At 38.3% G+C, this 22,512-nt stretch overlaps 1 protein-coding gene and 1 pseudogene across 7 annotated transcripts in view; one reads left to right on the top strand and one right to left on the bottom strand.

Annotated features, from left to right (window-relative positions):
* Positions 1 to 21,227, top strand: part of ENTHD1 (ENTH domain containing 1) — a 151,018-nt gene extending 129,791 nt beyond the window's left edge. For all 7 annotated transcript variants that reach the window (XM_001166227.6, XM_016939206.3, XM_054675910.2 and 4 more), the window contains one exon: positions 19,987 to 21,227. In XM_001166227.6, the coding sequence (XP_001166227.3) occupies positions 19,987 to 20,591 (605 nt within the window). In that variant the 3' untranslated portion in view covers positions 20,592 to 21,227. The remainder of the gene's footprint in view (positions 1 to 19,986) is intronic.
* LOC104003789 (mitochondrial fission regulator 2-like) lies at positions 12,945 to 14,127 on the bottom strand (annotated as a pseudogene).
* Positions 21,228 to 22,512: the final 1,285 nt, after the last annotated feature.

Here is a 22,512-nt window from a genome sequence, read left to right as displayed (position 1 = left end):
GGTCTCAAGTGATCCTCCTGCCTCAGCCTCCCAAAGCTCTGGGATCACAGGCATGATCCACTGTGTCTGGCCAATACAAAGATTTTAACGTGAATCTTTCAAACAGACTCAAACCCAGATCAAAAGTACATATAAATATAAACAATGGAAGCCACCATGTTGAAGGTAAAGAAATTTATATTGGTATTAGTAAGGTCAATGAGTAACAAAAGATTTTCCTTGGTGCTCTTTCAAGACTTTTTTGATACAGAATAGCCTAAAGGTAGTAAAACTGATTCTCAGTTTTGTCAACCAATTAACTTTTCTTCTGAGACTGCTGATGTGGAAACCTGTTAGTACTGGTTATGATGGCTCTGATGGCTTATGTGCCTGGCTGTCCCTGGGAAGTTGATACGTTTGGTTTTTTTATTTCATGAATACCACAAAAAGATCATTGAAAATACTTTTTGGTCGCTGTGAGTGTACCAAGTACACTTAAAATTTAGCGAGAAGTTCCTCTAAAACTGGTTAACAAGGAGAACTTTTTTGTCTGCTTATAATAGATAGTATTGATCTAATTCTACTACCAAAAATAATTATTAAATCTAGGAAATTATTAAAAGCTGGTTTGAAGTCATCATCAAACAACCAAGTAGAAAATACATAATAGGTTAAGATCCCAGGGGAAGGAAATTGAGATGAGTCCCTCAGTCACCTTAGTTTCCCCACCTTGAGTCATTTGCCATTTCTCAGAGCAAGATAATAGAAGCTGAAGAAAAATCAGAGGCGTAGGCTTTCCACAGTCTCACTGAGCTTGGGAGACACGGTAGGAGTTTGAGCTTTCAAGGTGTCAGGGACTTGAAGGGCCTGTATTCCAGAGGGAGGGAATCACAGAGAAGAAATCCTAAAACCTTTTTGTCATTTCGAAACATTTGCCTACTGCTAAGCTACATGCGTTCAGGATGAGATGCCAAGAAACTAAATGGGAAGCAGCTTCTAAGAGGCCAGTGAGCTATGCAGAGATTCTGATGATTCTGATGATACAAGGAAACAAATGTTGGAGTTCAGGATATAGCAAATGGGAGGAGCCATGGGAAACACTCCAGGCTTTCCACTGGGACCCCTGGATAGGCTACACCCTAGGCCTCAGGACTATACTCTAGGAGTAAGGACAAATGAGAAGTTGAGCAGCCCTCACAAATACTATTAATAAAACCTATTTCACCTAGAGCAAAGTGATTGACTTGTATTCCATCTGCCTTCCAGAAGACAATTCAATCCTTTCCAGAGAGCTCTTAAAATTTTTCATTAAAAATTTTGACTTTCAACAAAAAGTTACCAAGCATACTAGGATATGAAAAAACGGCCAGAAATATAGGAGAAAAGTAGACAACAGAAACAGATCCACAGTAATCTAGATTCTGAATGTATAAGATAGGTAATTTAAAACTATGATTAATATTAATATGATCAAGAAGACAGGAAAGATGAAGAATTTCATCAGAATACTAGTATCTATTTTAAAAATCAAATGGACCTGGTACAGTGACTTGTGCCTGTAATCCCAGCACTTTGGGAGGCTAAGGCAGGGAGATTGCTTTGAGGCTAGGAGTTCAAGATAAGCCTGGGCAACATAGGGAGACCCCATCTCTACAAAAATATATATATATATTAGCCAGATGTGGTAGCATGTGCCTGTAGTCCTAGCTACCCTGGAAGCTGAGGCAGGAGGATCACCTGAGCCCAAGAGATTGAGGCTACAGGGAGCCATTATCATGCCACTGCGCTTTAGCCTGGGTGACACAGTGAGAGCCTGGGTGACACAGTGAGATCCTGTGTCAAAAAAAAAAAAAATCAAATGAAAATTGTAGAGCTGAAAAATACAGTAGCTGAAATTAAGATTCTGAGGGTACTCTTCAGTCCTCATAGCCTGGAGTGTCAAAAGAGAGAGTTCGGTTCTGGCAGGGAAGCTGGAAAGTTATCAATGAAAACCTAAAAGAGGAGACTCAGAAGGGGCAAACCTCATTATTTGTGTATAAACTCTTCCCAAATTCTTGACCGACCACTAAACTATACGTATAGGGGGACCCCAGTGAGTCTGACCAGAAAAGAAAATCCTACTGGAAGCCAAAAGAACTGAGATGAGACCAGCTTTTGCTTACTGGAGTTTGAAAAGGCCAGGCAAGTTATCTTCCAACCAGAACAAAAATCAGTGTTCTTTAGAGGAGTATCACAGAATCCAGACACTTTACAATGTATCATCCAAATGTCCAGTATAAAGTTTTAAAAATCACTAGGCATTTGAAGAAATAGGAAAATATGGGTCATAATGAAGATATTAAGAGTCAGTAGAAACTGACCCTTAGATGACCCAGGTGTTGCAGTTAGCAGACAAATTCTAAAAGCAGCTATTACAAATCCATTTAAGAACTTAAAGTACTCACAACTAATGAACAGAAAGGAGCATCTTGGCAGGCAAATAACTGTAAAAAGGAATTAAATGGCAGTTCTGGAGCTGAAAGATAAATAATTGAAATGAAAATTTTACTGGAAGGGCTTAGCAGAAGATTAAAAATGAAAGAAAGAGCAAGTGAATTTGAAAATAGATCAATAGAAATCATCTAATCTGAAAAATGGAAAGAAAAAGATTAAAGAAAAAGAAACAGAGAGACTCAGTCTTGTGAAACAGTGTCAAGCAGTCTGACATTGATGTAATTGGAGTTCCAAAAGGTGAGGAAAAGGTTAGGGGTCAGAAAAAATCATTTGAAGAGATAATGCTCAAACCTCTCCAAATGTGTGAAAGAAATAAAGTTTCAGATCCAAAATGCCCAATGAATTTCAAACAGAATTAAAGAAAAAAACACTATGTCTAGACACATCATAGTTGGACAGCTGAATTCCAGAGGCAAAATCTTGAAAGCAGCAAGAAAAATTATCATATTACATGCAGAGAACCAAGAATATGAATGACACCTGATTTTTCATCATAAGCAGTGTTATACCAGGAGACAATGAAAAGTCATCTTGTAAGTGTTAAATGACAAAACCTATTAACCCAGAATTCTATATCTAGCAGAACCAAAAAATGAAGATGAAAACAGGACTTAATTCAAATGAATAAAAACTGATCATCGGGGAATCCATACTACAAGAAACACTGAAGGATTATTTTCAGCCTAATGAGAAATTATGCTAGTTACCTGAATCTACAGAAACGAATGATGAGCACTGGAAATGATAAATATGTGGATAAATATAAAATACTATGCATATTTTTTCTTCTAATTAAAAAGTACATGTAACTAAAGCAAAACTTATAATACTGTATTTTGGGGTTTAAAACATATGTAGATATATATTGCAACATAGCACCAAGAATGGAAAGTTCATGGAATTATACCATTGAAAGATTTCTATATTTTACATGAAGTAGTACAGTATTAACTATGATTAACTCATGATAAGTTAAGCATGCATATTTAATTACGCTTGTAGAAAGAATAGTGGTATAGCCAAAGTCCTACTGAGGAATTAATATGGAATAGTAAAAATATATTCGATCAACACAAAAGAAGAAAGGAGGGACAAAAACAGACAAATAGAAGGCAGATAGCAAAATAGAAGACCTAAATCCAAGCATTTCAATAATTACATTAAATGGAAGTGGAATAAACTTTCCAATTAAGAGGAAGAGACTTTAGATTGGATAGAAAAGCAAGAGTCAACTATATGCTATCTATGAGGGAAGTGCTTTAAATACAAAGACATAAATTGATTGAAAGTAAAACAATTAAAAATATGTACTGTGCAAACAGCATAATAAAGTGGGAGTAGCTATATTAATACCAGACAAAACTGACTTCAAGACAAGGATTATTACTAAAAAAGAACATTTCATATTGATACATAGGTCAAAACATGAGGGATATACAGCAACTAAACGTGTGTATGTAACTAATAAAAGAACTTCAAAAATACATGAAGCAAAAACTGACAGAATTATAGGGAGAAATTACACAAATCTGCAGTTTTAATTTGAGACTTTATTATTCTCAGCAATTGATAGAACTAGGCATAAAAATCCATGAGTATTAGAAAGTATGAATAACTATTCAAAAACATTAACCTACTTCAAATCTCTAAATCACAACATCCAATCACTGCAGAATACATTATTTTTCTTTTTTTAACATTCTTTTTCAAGTGCAAAATGAACATTCACCAAGAAAGAACACATACTGCATCATTAAAAACAAAAAGTATTTTGAAATAAAGTGCGGTATGAAAACAAACAAAAAGTAACAATAAATTTCAAAAGATTGAAATCTTTAAAAAGTATGGTCTCTGGCCACAGCAGAATTAAATTAGAAATTGGTAACAATGAAATACATAGAAGAACTCCAAATATTTGGAAACTTAGCAATATGCTTCTAAATAATCTATGAGTCAAAGAAGAAATCTGAAGAGAAATGAGAAAATATTTCAAACAATGATAATGAAAATCAAAAAATGTGAGATGCATTAAAACTAGTAGGAAATTGCTAGAGGGAAAATTACAGCTTTAAATGCTTATATAAGAAAGGAAGAATGCCTTAAAAATCAGTAATAGAAGGTTCTAACTTAAGATGCTTGGAAAAAAGGAACAAATTAAACCTAAAGTCAGTAAAAGGAAGTAAACAACAAAAATAAGAATAAATGAAATAAAAAGATTAAAGGTGGCTCTTTAAAAAGATTAAAATTTATAAACCCCTATTAAGACTGATCAAAAAAAATAATTACAAATTACCAATTCTAAGAATTAAAGATAGTATATAACTAAAAAACCTATAGATTACCAAAAGATTATGAGAGAGTATTATGAACAACATTATGGCAATAGATTTGATACCTTAGTTGAAATGGATAAGACAACTGGCTAAAACTGACCTGAGAAGACCTTTGTGTTCGTCAGATAAGCTGGGGAAAAAAGACATATAGATACACACATATACACAAACACACATATACATATATTATCAAAAACACATCACAGAGAAAACCTCAGTCCCCTATAGTCTTACTAGTGAATTCTAAGAAAGAAGTAATGATAATCATGTGCCAATTTTTTCAGAAAGTAGAAAAGGAAGGACCACCCAACTCATTTTATGAAGCTAGCATAATCTAATGCCAAAATCTGACAAAGACATTTCAAGAAAAGTAAATTATAGACCAATATTCCTCAAAAATTTACACAAATGTAGAAATCCTTAATAAAATATTAGCAAATCAAATCCAGCAACATAGAAAAATAATAATACATCATGACCAAGTGGGATTTTTCCCCGAATTATAAGGTTGGTTTGACATTTGAAAATCTGTAACTGTAATCTACCATATTAACAGAATCAGATGGAAATGATAAAATTATCTTGATTCATGCAGAAAAGCATTTGGCAAAATTCTACACTCATTTACAATCTTTAAAAAATTTAAGCAAACTATGAATAAGAGGGAACTTCACTCAAGCTGATAAAGGGTATATATTTTTAAAGGGTATACTTTTTAGGCCAGATATGGTGGCTCACACCTGGAATCCCAGCACTTTGGGAAGCCAAGGCAGGACGATCAGTTGAGGCCAGGAGTTCAAGATCAGAGTGGTCAACATAGTGAGACCCTGTCTCTACAAAAAATTTAAAACATTAGCCAGGCATGGTGGCATGCGCCTGTAATCCCAGCTGTTCAGGAGGCTGAGGTGGGAAGGTCACTTGAGCCCAAGAGTTTGAGGCTGCAGTGAGCTATGATTGCCCCACTGCACCCCAGCCTGGGCAACAGAGCAAGACCCCCCGTCTCCAAAATAAATAAATAAATAAAATGTTTTTTAAAAAGCCCTAATATGTACTGCTGACATAATTAATGATAAAAGACTGAATGCATTACCACTCAGATCAGCAACAAAGAAAAGATGGCTGCTGTCACCGCTTTTATTCAACATTGTATTAGAGGTCTTAGGCAGTGCAGTTAGGCCAGAAAAATAAATAAAAGGCATATGTATTGGAAAGGAAGAAATAAAATGTTTTTATTCGAAGATGATAGGATTATCTGTGTGGAAGATCTCAAAGAGTCTGTCAAACAGGCTACTAGACCTAGTAGGTGAGTTTAGCAAGATTTCAGGATACATAGTTAGCATAAAAAAATGTATTGTCCCAACCTGGACAACTGTATTAGTCTGTTTTCACACTGCTATCAATAACTAAGACTAGGTAATTTATAAAGGAAAGAAGTTTAGTTGACTCACAGTTCCTCAGGGCTGGGGAGGCCTCAGGAAACTTAGAATCATGGTGGAAGGAGAAGCAGGCACCTTTTTCACAAGGTGGTAGGAGAGAGAGTGCATGAAGGAGGAACTGTCAAACACTTATAAAACCATCAGATCTCGTGAGAATTCACTCACTATCATGAGAACAGCATGGGGGAAACCACCCCATGATCCAGTCACTTCCCTCCCTTGACACGCGGGGAATACAATTCGAGATGAGGTTTGAGTGGGAACACAGAGTCAAACCATATCAACAACATAGGGAGACCCTGTCCCTATTTTAAAATTTTAAAATTTTTTTTTTTGAGATGGAGTTTCGCTTTGTCACCCAAGCTGGAGTGCAGTGGGGTGATCTCGGCTCACTGCAACCTCTACCTCCTGGATTCAAGTGATTCTCCTGCCTCAGCCTCCTGAGTAGCTGGGATTACAGGCACGTGCCACCATGCCCAGCTAATTTTTGCATTTTTAGTAGAGATGGGGTTTCGCCATGTTGACCAGGCTGGTCGAACTGCACCTGGCCGAAAATTTTTAATTTATTTTTTAATTTAGCCTGGCATGGTGGTGCACACCTTGTGGTCCCAGCTCCTTGGGAGGCTGAGGTGGGAGGATCGCTTGAGCCCAGGAGTTCAAAGCTGCAGTGAGCTATTATTGCACCACTGGACTCCAGCTTGGGCAACAGAGTGAGACCCTATCTCAAAAAACAAACAACAATAATAAATAATTAGAAATTGAAATTAAAACAGTACCATTTACATTACAGTAGCATTTTTAAAAAACAAAATACTTAACAAAAGACATGTAAGACCTCTGCAGTGAAAACTATGAAACATTTCTGAGAGCAATTAAAGACCTAAATAAGTTGAGAAGATACACAGTGTTCATGGATTGGAAGACTCAGTATTGTTAAGATGTAATTTTTCTCCAAATAGCTCTGCAGATTCAATGCAGTCCCAGAAGGCTTTTTTTTTTTTTTGGTAGAAATTGACAAGCTGAGTCTTACATTTAAATGGAAATACAAAGTATCTAGAATAGCCAAAACAATCCTGAAAGCAAAAGAACAAAGTTGGAGGACTCCTACTACCTAATTTCAAGTCTTACCGTAAAGCTATAGTAATCAAAATAGTGTGATATTGTCTCTATTGTACATATATTTTTGTATCATTTTTATAAATACTTTGAAGCTTTTATAAATGTTGAAATATTGACCCTCTGATTGAAATTTCTTGAACATCAGGTAAGGTGATTGGTTGAATAATAGAATAATATTTTCCTCCAGTCATTGCTGTGGTACTTAACTTGCTATGTAATTGCTTAACTATAATATTTTAACATTGATTTGTAAAAATATATGTGTGTGTGACCAGGTACCATGGCTCACGCCTGTAATCTCAGCACTTTGGGAGGCCAAGGCAGGAGGATCACTTGAGGTCAGGAGTTCAAGACCAGCCTGGTCAACATAGTGAAAGCTTGTGTCTACTAAAAATACAAAAATAAGCCAGGTGTGGTGACATGCCTGTAATCCCAGCTACTCAGGAGGCTGAGGCAGGAGAATCACTTGAACCTGGGAGGCAGAGGTTGCAGTGAGCCCAGATCACGCCACTACACTCCATCCTGGGTGACAGAGCGAGACGCTCTCTGAAAAAGTGTGTGTGTGTGTGTGTGTGTGTGTGTGAGAGAGAGAGAGAGAGAGAGACAGAGACATTGATAGGTTTAACAACATTTAACAAATTCTTAATAGGGTGAAATACAGTATTTCTCTGTTGATAAATTAAGGCCAAATTATTTCAGAATTGGTCAGAGCATGGCTTGGCTCCATGACGGAGGGCCACAATTTGAAAGTTGCCTAGTTCCGCAGAAGAGGCAGCATGAGCCTGATAGGAGAGGATGGCAAAGCTCCCAGTCCTAGAGGGAGATCGGAGAATAAATCGAATGTCCCTTTAAACCTCACCATAAATTCAAGCTAGGCTCCTACTTGGATGAATAGCATAGTTGCTGATAGCACAGGCTCTGGAGTGAGATTGCCTGGGATCATAATCCCAGCCCACCCACTAAATGTGCAACCTTAGGCAAGACACCTGACCTCTTGCAGGTCAGTATCTTCATCTATAGAACAAAGATAATGATGGAACTACCACATTGAGATATTGTGGGAATTTAATAAATTTACAAATGCAAAGTGTGTAGAGTAGAACCTGGTGATAGGATAAGTGTAATGTAAAATTTGCTATTATTATTCAAGTGTACATATTTTTAATTCCACCTTTAGAACTGCAGAACCTCAGTCCCATCCTAACCCTCAAAATCCTCTCTAGTTGTTTCCAAAAGTACCCAGGAGTTTCTCATTTTATGCTCAGGAACAAGTAAATGCCTATCCTTCCAGAAAGGGCATTCCAAGCAAAGGAATGATGCAGAATTGTAACCAAGCAAAGAGATTCTGGGGAGCTCCAGTTCTCCATCAAGCAGCTGGAGTAGTTTGATCACTAGTACTCCCCAACTTAAACAGTGGACTGATCACCATGTTCTTAAAGCCCTGGGAAGCCTAGCTTCTGCCTCTCTAACCAGCCCGATATTTTCTCAATTTGTCAGATAAACCATCTTGCTTCACCACGGTTGTTCCCTCTGACCAGAACACTCCCGGCCCACCCCTTCCCCTGGTTCACTCCTACTCATCCTTCAGAGGTCAGCTCGAATATCACTTCTTTAAGATTTCCTGACCTCCTAGGGTATTTCAAATCCCCCTAACCATATGCTATCTTAGTACCCTATAATTATCCTCATCACACTGTCATTCTAGTTGACTGCATATGTACTGTTATTTAATATATTAATATTTCTTCCCAACTGAAATGTCATCTTCATGAGAGAAGAGACCGTGTCTGCCGTTTCTTATTGCATCCCCAGCAGCAAACACAGTAGCTTGCACATAGTCAGTATTCAACATTTAATAAGTGAACCAAAGGCAGCTTAGTAAAGCAGAAGTGGAAAGTGTGCATGAAGAAGCGGTAGAAGAAAACACTGGAAAATTAAGCCAGACAGATGATAGGAGCTATGTGTGCCAGGTTAAGAAATTTGAACTTTAATTTGAAGACAGTGCTGGTCAGTAAAGGTCTTAAGCTAGGCTAATGACCTTGTTTTAGGAATGTGAAATGCTGATCTGGCCGGTGAAATTGGAGGTGAGGAACGCTTCAAAGGCTGTTATAGAAAACCAGGTGAGAGGTGTTAGACAACAGAGGGTGAGGTAGAGGGAGATAGCCAGGAGCCTTAGGTGGATCACGATCTGAGAGAGGTGAACTAGAGTCAAGAATCCAGAAAGAAAGAGACTCACCCCATCTGGAGGGCCTGTAAGGAAGGAGGAAAAAGGATGTGTCAGATGTGAGGGAAGGGTTTGTTGTTACTGCTTGTTATTTGTAATAAATAAGATGTATTGAGCCTTTGTGTGCCATACACTGTGAGTAATGGCCTCAGTTTCTTCTCATCAGAGGTCACCTGCCAAGCCTGAGGGATGTGAAGTGGTATAGGGACCATGAAGAGAACGCTTAGGTTTAGAACAGACACTGTAGAGAATGGAAGAAGGAGCTGGCAAGATGCTGGGAGAGCGTGATTGGTGCCACCCTAGTGTGCAGAGGCCTGTGGTTTTCTCCAGTGGGACCAAGCAGCCTGGGCACAGGAATGAAAAGGGTGGATATTTAAATCAAAATAGAATTAGGGCAGTGGGTGGCAAACTACAGCCTCTGGGCCAAATCTGGCTCACTGCCTGTTTGGTAAATAAAGTTTTATTAGAATACAACCATGCTAATTTGCTGTTTTTGTGCTGCAACAGGCAGAGTTGAATAATTGCCACAGAGACTATATGTCCCACAAAGCCCAAAATATTTGCTATCTGGTCCTTTACAGAAATGGTTTGCTGACCCTTGGATTACAAGTTAGCAGGTAAGGCAGAATACATGGCAGCAAGGGAGTGGTAAGAAAGTGGTTGAAGGGGTGGAGAATGGGGATCTAGACTGGTTAAGAAAGGAAGCAAAGCCAGGCAGGCATTGATAGAGTGGGAGAAAATAAGAGGATTTTCGTTGCATCTGTTCTCTCAGTGAGGCCAAAGTATCAATACGTTAAAAAGAATGGGAGAGCTGGAAGTAAGCGAGAAGAAAAGTAATTTTGGAAAACAGGTTTCAGAGGAGGGCAGTCCTGAGTGATGACATGTTCTAGGGACTACTCAGAGGAATGGCTGAAGGTCATTGCGGTGAGGAATTCAAGAAACAGTGAGGCCAGGATGGATGGCTAGTCTCCATGGACATTGGCGTCACTCAGGGTGATGGAGAATAGAGAAGATAGTGTCTGTGTTCCAGTTTTGTTTTAAGAAGTATTTGTTTATATGAAAGGTCCAGGTCTGGCATTATAACCTTTTCGGAGATAACGAGTTAGGAAAATTAAAAAATTCTTGCACGCTCATATTTTAGTGGATCTCAACTATCAGGAAAGTGAAGGCAGCCACCTACCTTAATATTTGTACCAAACAAGAGGGATGTATTTGCTGCTGCAACCTCATTTGATCTTGATACTAAATAACTCTGTTCTTGGAACAGCTCATTTCTTCCCCTCAGTTTAAATTTTAAGTTATTTATCTGTAGCTCAAACTATTCTTTCAAGTTATTAGATACTTGATCATGTACACAAGAAGAGGAGGAGGAAGCTAGTAGATTCTTGGAAGCTAGAAATGGTGGCAGACAGCCTTCAGTATATTTTCATAAGCCACAGTTATAGTAAGTATGTTCAGCTACACTGGTCTTGGCTTTCTAATTTTTTTGGAGGAAAAAATTCAGTATTCTACACTTTCTCATATTGGATAGTGGTAGGCATTGTCACTGCCTTCATCCTTTTTTCCTATCCAATTGGCTTTGTTTTTTACCATGGTCTTCACTAGTAGTTCTTCTAGATACCTGTTTTTCAGTCCACCTTTGAAAGTGAAAGAAATCAAACTTGACACACACACACAAGACCCATTAACCATGCACTTTTCCTTTTTGTCTGTAAAAGGCTTCAGAGCCAGAAACTAAGGAAAATGGTAGAAAACAGTTCTGCAAAGTGTCTTGGCAAAGCCTGAGTTACTGGTCAGGCTGGCTCAGAAGCATAGTGCAGAGTAGAGTTGAAGGCAGCCTTCATCATCCCTCCAGGGAGGCAGCCCCAGCAACTCTTGTAGTATACGTCTCCTGCCTGCTGTTTCACAGGCAAAAAACCACACCTATTTAATTTCCAAAGCTTATACTTTATAGGTAAGTGAGAAAACTCATCTTTAATCCAATTTTCCCAATTAAAATTTAGCATAAGTGATTAAGAGGTTTCCTAAATCTATTATTTTATGTAGCATATTTATAATGACATTAAATTTCCAAATGTTACACTTTTTAAAAATTGAAATATAATTAATGTACCATAAAATGCATCCTTTTAAAATGTGTGATTTAGTAGCTTTTAGTGTATTCTCAGTTGTTAAATCATCACCACTAATTCAGAAACACTTTCATCACTGGCTAGAAGTCCTACACTCATTAGCAGTCACTCTCCATTCTTCTTTCCCTCTAATTCGCATCAACCGCAGATCTTGTTGTCTCTATGTATTTGCCTATTCTAAACATTTCATATAAATGGAATCATGCAATATGTGGCCTTTTGTGTCTGGCTTATTTCACTTAGCCTAGTATTTTCAAGATTCATCCATGTTGTAACATATATCAGTACTTCATTGCTTTTTATGGCTAATTCCATTGTAACAAGATATATATAGATACAGATAGATAGAAAAATAGAATATAGTATATAGTATACCAAAAAGTATATAGTGTATAGTATACCAAAAAGTATATAGTATACCAAAAAGTATATCTATTTCTCTCTCTCTTCTATAGAGATCTGTCTCTCTTCTATAGAGAGAGAGAGAGAAATAAAGCTTTCTCTCTTCTATAGAGAAATAGATATGCTTTTGGCTATTACAAATAATTCTGCCACAAACATTTGTGTAAAATGTTACATTTTTATTTTTTAAGGCTCATGTATTATACACTCTACAAAAGAACAGAGTATAAATGTAGTAAAGGACAAAGGAAACAAAAATGACAGGCATACACATTTACATAGCAAGTATGGACAAAACTTGTCAAGATTCTTTAAATACTTCTACTTTTAACATTTAACAGTCAAAATCAGTTTCTACAAATAATTTATTGTCTCAGCAAGAAGTTTTAGAAGACTCAACCTATGTGATTCAAACTATGACTGTCTTAATGAAAAAAGTTTAATTTTATCCTCTTTGAAAATCTCCAAATTGCTGGAAGCCAAGTAAACCAGATCAGTACCAATTTTTAAAAGATTCAAAGGCTTTTAAGCCTATGACTTCTCAGGAAGTCATAATTGCTTAGAAAAATTATTCAAAGTATGTGTTCAGCTTTTAATTATATTAACATGCAAGAAAAAAACATCTGTACATCTAATTATCATCAGTAGCCAGTTGATTGCTGGATCTTCCAAAACCAGAGACAAGTCTTCTTAAGAATCAAGGCTTTTCAGACCTCTCCACTAATACATTGCAGTATGCAGACTTTGTTTAACTTCGTTTAACAGAAGAGAAGATCCTTTGAAGTGTAGTGGAAGACAGGCTGACATATTTCTGTGGTCTCTCCTTCTAAGTGTAGACACAGCTTTTGTTGCTGATACCTTGGTCAACAGCCTTTGTACTTATCAGTTCTTCCTTAGTTCGCTGTCCTTCTGACTGAGAAATGTGATGTCCAAATGTTGAAGTTTCTGGACAAGAAAATGGAGAAGGCTCCTAAGATCTATTTTCTTTCTCAAATGAATCATCTTTTTGAAATGCAAATTTCTGCTTAAGTGCATGAGACGTTAAAGACATCGGATCCCAATATGAATTTTTTATTTTCCTCTTATGAATGGGTCTGCCACCAGGTGACTGTTCAATTGCACAGAGCTTCACTTTATTTATGTCCTCTAGAACATCCAACATGTTTAGAACATCTTTATTTCTGTGGCTTTTTGGATGATGACTATACTAGCACCTGGGTGCTGTTTGTTCATTTCAGTAGCTGGATTATCTGAGTCACAAATATTATTAGATCCTAGTTGTATGGGAAGAAAACATGGAAGCTAGAGAGAAGAAAACTGAGGAGGAAGTGGTAGTGGAGGAGAAGAAAGCATTGAACTTGGAAACTGATTTTTATTATGTTAAGGCTCATTATACACTCTACAAAGGAACAAAGTATAAATGTAGTAAAGAACAAATATATATGTGTGACTCCCCACTCAGCTGAACAGCCCCTGATGATGGCATTTGTCCCAAACTAATGGGCCCATCATTCAAGCCAAAGGAACTAGAATTTGTACTGTTTTTCAATTCCTGCATTTCCAAAATTGCAGGAATCTGAGAGTGAAGAAAAGTTAGCTCATCTTCAAGGGCACCTATTTTTTTTTTAATCGTAGCTTCATTTACAAGCAGATCATTTTTCACTGGTTTGTTGTGTTTTAGAGCAGATGACACTGGATCCCAAACTAGTTGCAAAGGATGGACACATTCCATTTTCTCTTCATTTTTCCATATACTATTTTGAAATCTGAGAAAACTGGCTTCCTCAACATTTGCCACACACAAAATATCAGCAAAAGATGAAACAATAGATCCAGAATTGTCAGAGTCTACAGAGTTCAAGAACTGGATCAACTCAAAATTGTGCCTTCAACAAGGTTCTAACAGAAGCATTTCCTCATTAATATGAACAGTATTCCTAGTTGATCCATAGCCTTTATTTTCCCAAATCAGCAAAACCTGATCTATAGGAACACCAGAATATTCACTATGAGAGACACTGATGAAGCAAATACAGAAGCCAATTCAAGGAAGCATTGTCAGTTTCCTGGTACCTTTCTCTAAAACTGGCCTTCCGGCAACTACCAGAATGGCAAATGGAGGGCATTATGAATCCTGTCTCGGAATCCTCCATTGAAGCGGCACTGATCCTGGTCCAGGAGTACGCAGACATCAACCTGGTGTCTGCTCGCACACCTTGGCTTGCAGGCCACAGGCAGTAACGATGACCTCACTGAGGGGTGTGAGATCAACCCAGTGCCCAGCCCTGGAACCCCTCGCTCAGCCAGGGTAACTCCCTAGGCGGCATGGTTGCCTCCTCCTGTTCCCAGCCAACCTATCACCGGTCCCGAGGACAGGACCCCTCAGTGTTACATTTTAAACCATGGAACAAAATCAGAATATTTTAATTTGTATATAGTTAACTTGACAGACATTGTATATCAGCTAGGAAAACTGAAAGAGGTGAATTGGAGAATGACAAAAACTTCTCTGTTTTACAGTGAACTATTTAAAGTGTTTAGTTGACCAAAGACCTTCTGCTTACAGAAAGATTTATATCTCTAGCTCATAAGAGTTTTTAATTATTTCTAGAAATTTCTCAGTTTATTTTTGCAGCACAGTTCTAAATGCTTCTAAAATGGAAAGTTTTAATATCACGATTAACTGGTCCAATATTATTTATGAGTATAATAAGTTAAAGTTAACACATCAGCATTTGGAATAATTTCATCAGGGCTATCTTCAAGCAAGCCCAACATTAACTGGTGTGCGTACATCACACAATGAGATTTTTAAATACAGCGATTTATTGTAGCTTATTTCGGTTCTGCTGAGTAGACTGTGTGAATGTTAACAAGAGACCCAAATAACTTCTGTAGTGAGCCTGGGCAGGAGAACTAAATGGGCAGTGAGGATGCACCCTGGAGAGCAGCTTGAAGTATGTGTACAGCTGTGGAGTGTTTGGAAACAAAAGTAAATTGGTATGCGGCAATTATAGATGAAGTGGCTTTTTATAAGCAAAAGCATCATGTAGCCTATGACTCAAAGCTGCAAAACTGTAAACAATGATAAGCGATTTCATCAGCAGTTGTAGTCATAAGGCAAAAGAAAGGTGGCTAAATAGTAGAAAGCAGTGGGTCCCAGACTTTAGCATACCTCAGAAACACCTGGCAGCTTGTTACAACTTAGTTTTCTGGGCCCAACCCCCCAGTTTCTGATTTAGTAGATCTGGGACCCAAGAAATTCATTACTGACAAATTCCCAGGTGATGCTACTGCAGTCACATTTTGAGACCCACTGGCATCAATTTAAATACCAGGTTTTTTAGTCACAGCATATATATGTGACTAACCTAACTGTGTATCTTTAAAAATATACGATAACATGGGGGCCAGGCTCAGTGGCTCACGCCTGTAATCCCAGCACTTTGGGAGGCCGAGGCGGGCAGATCACGAGGTCAGGAGATTGAGACCATCCTGGCTAACACAGTGAAACCCTGTCTCTACTAAAAATACAAAAAAAAAATAGCTGGGCGTGGTGACAGGCACCTGCAGTCCCAGCTACTCGGCAGGTGGAGGCAGAAGAATGGTGTGAACCTGGAGGTGGAGCTTGCAGTGAGCCAAGATCGCGCCACTGCACTCCAGCCTGGGCAACAGAGCGAGACTCCGTCTCAAAAAAAAAAAAAAAGAAAGAAAATGATATTAATATTTTACTCAAATATTATTTCCGTCTTGGCCTACTTAAAATGTTTCTTATTAAGTTATTCTTTCTGACTAGAAGGAACCCAAATTCTATTTCTAGAGTCTTTTCTTAGTACTTTAACAGATATGTTTTGAGTCCTAGAATCTTTTTTTTTTTTTTTTTTTTTTTTGGAGACAGGGTCTCACCCTTCTGCCCAGGTTGGAGTGCCCTGGCATGACCACGGCTCACTGCAGCCTCAAACTCCCAGGCTCAGGTGGTCCTCCCACTTTAGTCTCCCAAGTAGGTGGGACCACAGGTACACGCCACCATGCCCAACTAATTTTTGTACTTTTTGTAGAGGAGGGGTTTCACCATGTTGCTCAGGCTGTTCTCAAATTCCTGGGCCCAAGCTATCCTCCCACCTCAACCTCCCAAAGGGCTGGGATTACAGGTGTGAGCCACCATGGCCAGCCGGGTCCTAGAATCTCATCAAGAATAGATAAGTTCTGTAAAGTGATGCACCGATCTTGCCTCAAATATCCCTACCAAATGGTTATTCAGGCTGTGCATGAGCTCTGAGCATCTCTCACCATTATTATTTTCGTGTGTGAAGAACCATGACAATGAGAAAGTTTTTTTTTTAATTAAGTGGGCTAAAATCTGTTTTCTGTAAGTTCTACCTGTTGATCCCAGTTCTAGCTCCTGCAAACTATGAGTAATGGAAGGTATTATTATTAAGGTTTTCTGATTGTCTTCAAATAATTAGATATAGCCTCTCATCCTTTTACCATCTCTTTTCGGGTAAAGATTAGCATATCCATCAACCATTTCTTATAGATAAGATGTCAAGTCCCCTCACTGTCCTGGTTACCTGCCTTCTAAATTTTATACTCAAAATTTAACATAATTCTATAATACAGTAAAAATAATTCTAATGTAATAGAATTGTGTGGAAGTATAGAATTGTGATTAAGATCATATTCTATGACATCAGAGAAACTTGAATTTGAATCCCATCTTTCCCCTTTTCTAGCCTTGTGGTCTTGGGAAAGATTTTTAGCCTCTTTCAGATTCCCTTACCTCATATTTGAAACGGGGTTATAAAACCTACTCCATCTGGTGCTAAACAAAGAGAATTTAAAAACAACTATTTGAGGGGGCCAGGCACAGTGGCTCACAGAGGTAATCCCAGCTTCGGGAGGCTGAGGAGTGAGAATCACTTGAGGCCAGGAGTTTGAGACCAGCCTTGCCCATGTAGCAAGAGCCCTTCTCTACAAAAAATTCAAGAAAAGAGCCAGGCATTGGTGGCCCACACCTGTAGTCTCAGCTACTAGGAAGGCTGAGGCGGGAGGATCGCTTGAGCCCAGGTTGAGGCTGCAGTGAGTCATGACTGCACCACTGCACTCCAGTCTGGGTGACAGAGCAAGGTCCTGTTTCTAAAAAAAAGAAAAAAAGAAAAACAGGCATTTGAAAAGTGGTTAAGTCCTTAGACAGGTGAACAATTAACCATGAATACCCACCTACCTCTGCAACCCCTGGCAGAGTCTGAAGATTTGTTTTCTGGAGAGGGCAGATGGAAGGTCTCTGAAATGAGGGATGCTAGGTAGAGTTACAAGTGTGGGCACTGTCACCAAAACCACAGGATTATGTGATGATATGTAAACCACATGCTGAATGCTGCAGCCCCCTCCCGCTGCTGGCCTCCCAGCACCCTGGTAGCTAGACCTTTACCCTCTAGGTAGGAGATAGGATAACTTTTCTCCTAGAACCTAACTGGCCTAGAGGAAAGAACTAAAGATACTGACATTAGTGGTTCCCCAACAAATGACTATTCACTGAAGCTCAAAGTTGACAAGTGCCATACACACACTCAACGTTCCTTTCAACTTTTAATCCTCCACACTTAAACATAAGCGGGCAGCAAGGGGTACCAACATCTGAAAAAAAAAAAAACTTCTAATATAAAACATTGAAACAAAAACAAAGAAAAATAATTTTGAGGAAACATACACTATGAAGGGAAAGGAAAACTTTTTCAAAGAAGCTTATTATCCTCAAAGAAATAAGAGAATACAGTATATGAAACAAGAACAAGACATTACAAAAAGAATTTCTGAAAACCAAAAAAAAAAGAGATCTTGGAAATTTAAAAATATAATAGCAGAAATATAAGCAATCAGTGAGAGGATTGGAAGCTAAAGTTGATAAAATCTACATTGAAGTAAAGCAGAAAGACGGAGGTGGGGAAAATGGGAAAGAAAAGTAAGAAAATTAGAAGACTAGTCCAAGAGATCTAACATCTGACAAGAGGAGGTTTTGAAAGAGACAACAGAGAAAACACAGAGGAGAAAATAAGTGATTAAATCATTTAGAATAATTTTCTGGGGCTGAAGGAAATAGGTCACCTGATTGAGTTGACCTCAGTGAGTGAAAATAGTCTCACTTCAGGGTACATCACTGAGAAGTTTCCAAACCCTCTGAAACAAAGAGGAAATTCTGTAATGCTTCAGAGATAAAACAGGTTACATGCAATGAATAAGAATTCGAATGGCTCCAACCCCTGCACAGCAATACTAGAAACAAGAAGACAGTGAAATGTGGCCTTCAAAATTCTGAAAGAAAGATTTCTGACCTAGAATTCTTTAACCAAACGATCATTAAGCCTAAAAGTAGAGTACAGACATTTTCAGACATGCAGGTTCTCAAAACGTTTACTTCTCATGGCTATCGTCATTAACATGCCCACTACCATCTTTCCACCTTTTTAATCCAAAGATAGTCTGTCTCGATTAGCCTGACCTAGATTCCTAACTGTTCTTGGCTTTTCTTGACCATGTGCTGATGAAGTTCCTGCTTTCCTTTTCATGTCCCTGCTGCTGCATCGGCTGAGAATGTATTTCATCCCCCAAAAAGTTTTGTGATTGGAATTTTTCCTGAGAACTGGAGATAGGCCATGGAAAGCTTTGAAGCAAAAAATAGAAGCTGCCTGCCCTGGCCATAGTTTTTACAGGAGGTCCAATTTAGTTTAGAAGGGACATGAATATGTAAAGCAAAATAAAATAATGTAGAAAAATAAGCCATGTGTTCTCATTAGTAAGCATCAATTTCCCTTTTCTGTGACTTACAATGGAATTTTTTTTTAAGTAGTAAGTTCAGAGTTCATTGCAAAGAGTTTAGAACTGGATTCCACCAATTTGTATCACATATCATAAGTGAATGTAAATAGATATTCCAGGAAGAAGAGAAAAAATTTCCATGTTTAAGAAAGCTTGGAAGACACTTGAATAAATTACCGAAGATTTCTCAGAACTTTAAATGCACTGATGGACACTGTTAATCTCCTTTTGGGAGGCACAGTATGCAACTGCCCAGGTGTATTGACTATGAAGCCTGTTTTTACAAAACATCTTCTAACATCTGAAGGAACACAGTGTTTCTCAGAAAAGTTTGGGAAATAATGATTTAGAATGAAGTGTGGGAGATTTAATATGATTTTGCCAGAAAGGAAGTAAAAACTTTCCCAAATATGTAATTTTATGGAAAAAAAAGGCTTAGAATGCTTTTTACTTCACTTAGTTTCTTGGTGAGAAGAAAAATGATTATATACGTGTGCTCTAAAGTGTTCTAGATTTCAGATGTGTTGGATTTCAGTCTTGATTATATTTCACTATAGACAGAAAAATATTTATTTCACTAACTTTTGGGTACTTGTAGTTGGTAGTTCATTTTGCCATAATAATCTCTACAGGAAAAAAAATTTAAAAGTTGAAGGAATCTGTTACAGGTTTCTCACTTTCTACTTTAAATACCAACTTAAAATGCTGGCAGTCAGTAGAATGGGGTTTAATACTTTTCTACTCTCTCTGATTAAGTTTAGTGTAAAAATATGTTGGGCAGGGTTTGAGTCAAGATGAGTCAAGATGAATATTGATAATTCTATTTTAGCTTCATTTCCATGGTATTATTGATATATAATACATCTGTAGATTTTCTTAGTTTCCTGCTTTGGGTTTTTTTAAGCTTATTATGAATAGTTAACATTTAAAATTCTAAGCAGTTTATTTATGTTGAGCCCTTCCAGATAGGCTTTTACATTATAAAATTATTTTAGCTATTACTCTCATTTGTATGTTGCATAAATCTTTTTTCTCTCATTTACACATTTTAGTTTCAACTGCTTCTGAGGGAGCATCTTCCTTTTCTCCTTTATCCATGTCATCTCCTGATTTAGCCTCTCCAGAGAAGTCAGCTCATCTCTTATCCCCGATTCTGGCCGGACCTTCCTTCTGGACTTTGTCCCATCAACAGTTGTCTTCTACCTCCTTTAAAGATGAAGATAAGACAGCCAAGCTGCATCACTCCTTTGCTTCTAGGGGCCCAGTGTCTTCTGATGTAGAGGAAAATGATAGCCTCAATCTACTGGGAATTCTTCCAAATAACTCTGATTCTGCTAAAAAGAATATAAGTCACATTTCTAGTAGTCACTGGGGGGAGTTTTCCACCCAAAATGTAGACCAGTTCATCCCTCTGTCCTGTTCTGGTTTTCAGTCAACCAAAGACTTCCCCCAGGAACCTGAAGCAAAGAATTCCATTAGTGTTCTTTTAAGGGAGGTAAAACGTGCGATCGCTAGATTACATGAAGATCTGAGCACAGTGATCCTAGAACTTAATGTCATCAATAACATCTTGATGAGCATGAGTCTGAATAGTTCACAAATAAGCCAGTCTTCCCAGGTCCCCCAGTCTTCTGAGAGGAGCTCAGATCAGATCTAATCATCACAATATCTATTTTTGATAGAACTCGTGTGGTTCCACTTCCCCAAGACTTACGTTAGCATTGTATAAATTCATATTACTATGGCAAAAAAGGGGATGGTTTAATTTTTCCTTGTCAGGTTTATTAGCAAGTATCTTTCAAACTAATACTTTCATTTGGGTGGTTTATTTTTTAAAAGGGAAAGATGTCACCTTTGATAATTTCAGATTTAGATATTAGTTCATTTGAAACAGAAGAGAATTTCATTCTTTCATGCTCTGTACCTCAAATGGGTTAAGCATTAGTGAAAATTGTGGTAAGACCTCAAACTGCAAATGACTATTCAAGAGCTTTTGGATAAGGAGGCAGGAAGAAGCTCTTTATCTTTCAACTGTATGGAGCTTGTTAACAAGCCTCTGAGATGACCTAGGAGGATTGAGTTTGGGGGTATACATTTCACACGTTCTTTTGCAAGTTTTAGGTTCTGCAACCAAGGGCCAGAAATCTTTTCTTTCTTCCAGATGCTAGTGTTAGGAGTTAAATGGAAACAAGAAGGACATGGGGCAAATGTTTTTTACTGTCAATGTATATTGCAAGGTGAATTCAAATGCATCCTTTTATTCTACTTCAGAAAATAAATTTGATATTTTTCATCTTCTGTGTATCTTTTTAATTCATTAGGACAGCCTTTCAAATAGAAATGTCTCAGTTATTTATGGGCAAAACAGTCCGGTTTGGGGATTACAGGCCAGTGATTCCCAACCCTGCTGCACACTGGAATCACCACAGAAGCTTTTCTTTTGTTTTATATTTGTCTGAGAGAATCATGTAATGGGCTCCATGTGCCCATCACTCAGTTTCAACAATTACCAACTCGAGGCTAAAATAATCCTGATTATTTTGAAGACATACGAAACATTTTAAAAATATACTAATGCCAGGGTCCTGCTCCCAGACAAATTGAAACTGGTTTTCATCATGCAGACTGGATTAGGTGATAAAGGAATTGTCAGTGAAAAGACCTTAAAGCTGGAGGAATTTGGCGTGGTTGAAGAATGGCAAGAAACCTGGTGTGGCTGGAGCGAAGTGAGCAAAGGGGAGAGTAGATGGAGTTCAAGGTCATGGAGCAAAGATGACAGATGACATAGGTTCTTAAAAACCACTGTTAGAGACCTGGTGTGGCAGCTTACATCTGTAATCCCAGCACTTTGGGAGGCCGAGGCAGGTGGATCACGAGGTCAGGAGTTCAAGACCAGCCTGGGCAAGATGGTGAAATCCCGTCTCTACTAAAAATACAAAAAAACATTAGCCGGGCATGGTGGCGGGCACCTGTAATCCCAGCTACTTGGGAGGCTGAGGCAGAGAATCGCTTGAACTCTGGAGGTGGAGCTTGCAGTGAGCCAAGATTGTGCCACTGCACTCCAGCCACTGGGCAACAGAGTGAGAATCCATCTCAAAAAAAAAAAAATTGTTAGAGATTTTGGCTTCTACTCTGTGAAAATAAAAATTGGGATAGGGGTTTAGGATATAAAATGATATGTGACCTTTGATTCTTTTTTTTTTTTTTTTTTTTTTTTGAGATGGAGTCTTGCTTTGTCGCCCAGGCTGGAGTGCAATGGTGCGATCTTGGCTTGCTGCAACCTCCGCCTCCCGGGTTCAAGCGATTCTCCTGCCTCAGCCTCCCAAGTAGCTGCATTACAGGTGCCCGCCACCACGCCCGGCTAATTTTTGTATTTTTAGTAGTTTCACCATGTTGGGCAGGATGGTCTTGATCCCTTGGCCTCATGATCCACCTGCCTCTGCCTCCCAAAGTGGTAGGATTACAGGTGTGAGCCACTGCGCCCGGCAACTTTGATTCTAAATGATTGCTCTTGCTTTGGCAGGGGAACTGGTACAAGAACATGGGGTGAGGCAGGTAAGCCAATTAGCAGGCTGTTG

This window comes from Pan troglodytes, chromosome 23 (genome assembly GCF_028858775.2).
Source record: "Pan troglodytes isolate AG18354 chromosome 23, NHGRI_mPanTro3-v2.0_pri, whole genome shotgun sequence".
Taxonomy (NCBI): Eukaryota; Metazoa; Chordata; class Mammalia; order Primates; family Hominidae; genus Pan; species Pan troglodytes.
Note: the sequence above shows the minus strand (reverse complement) of the source record. Positions and strands in the feature narration are given on the sequence as shown.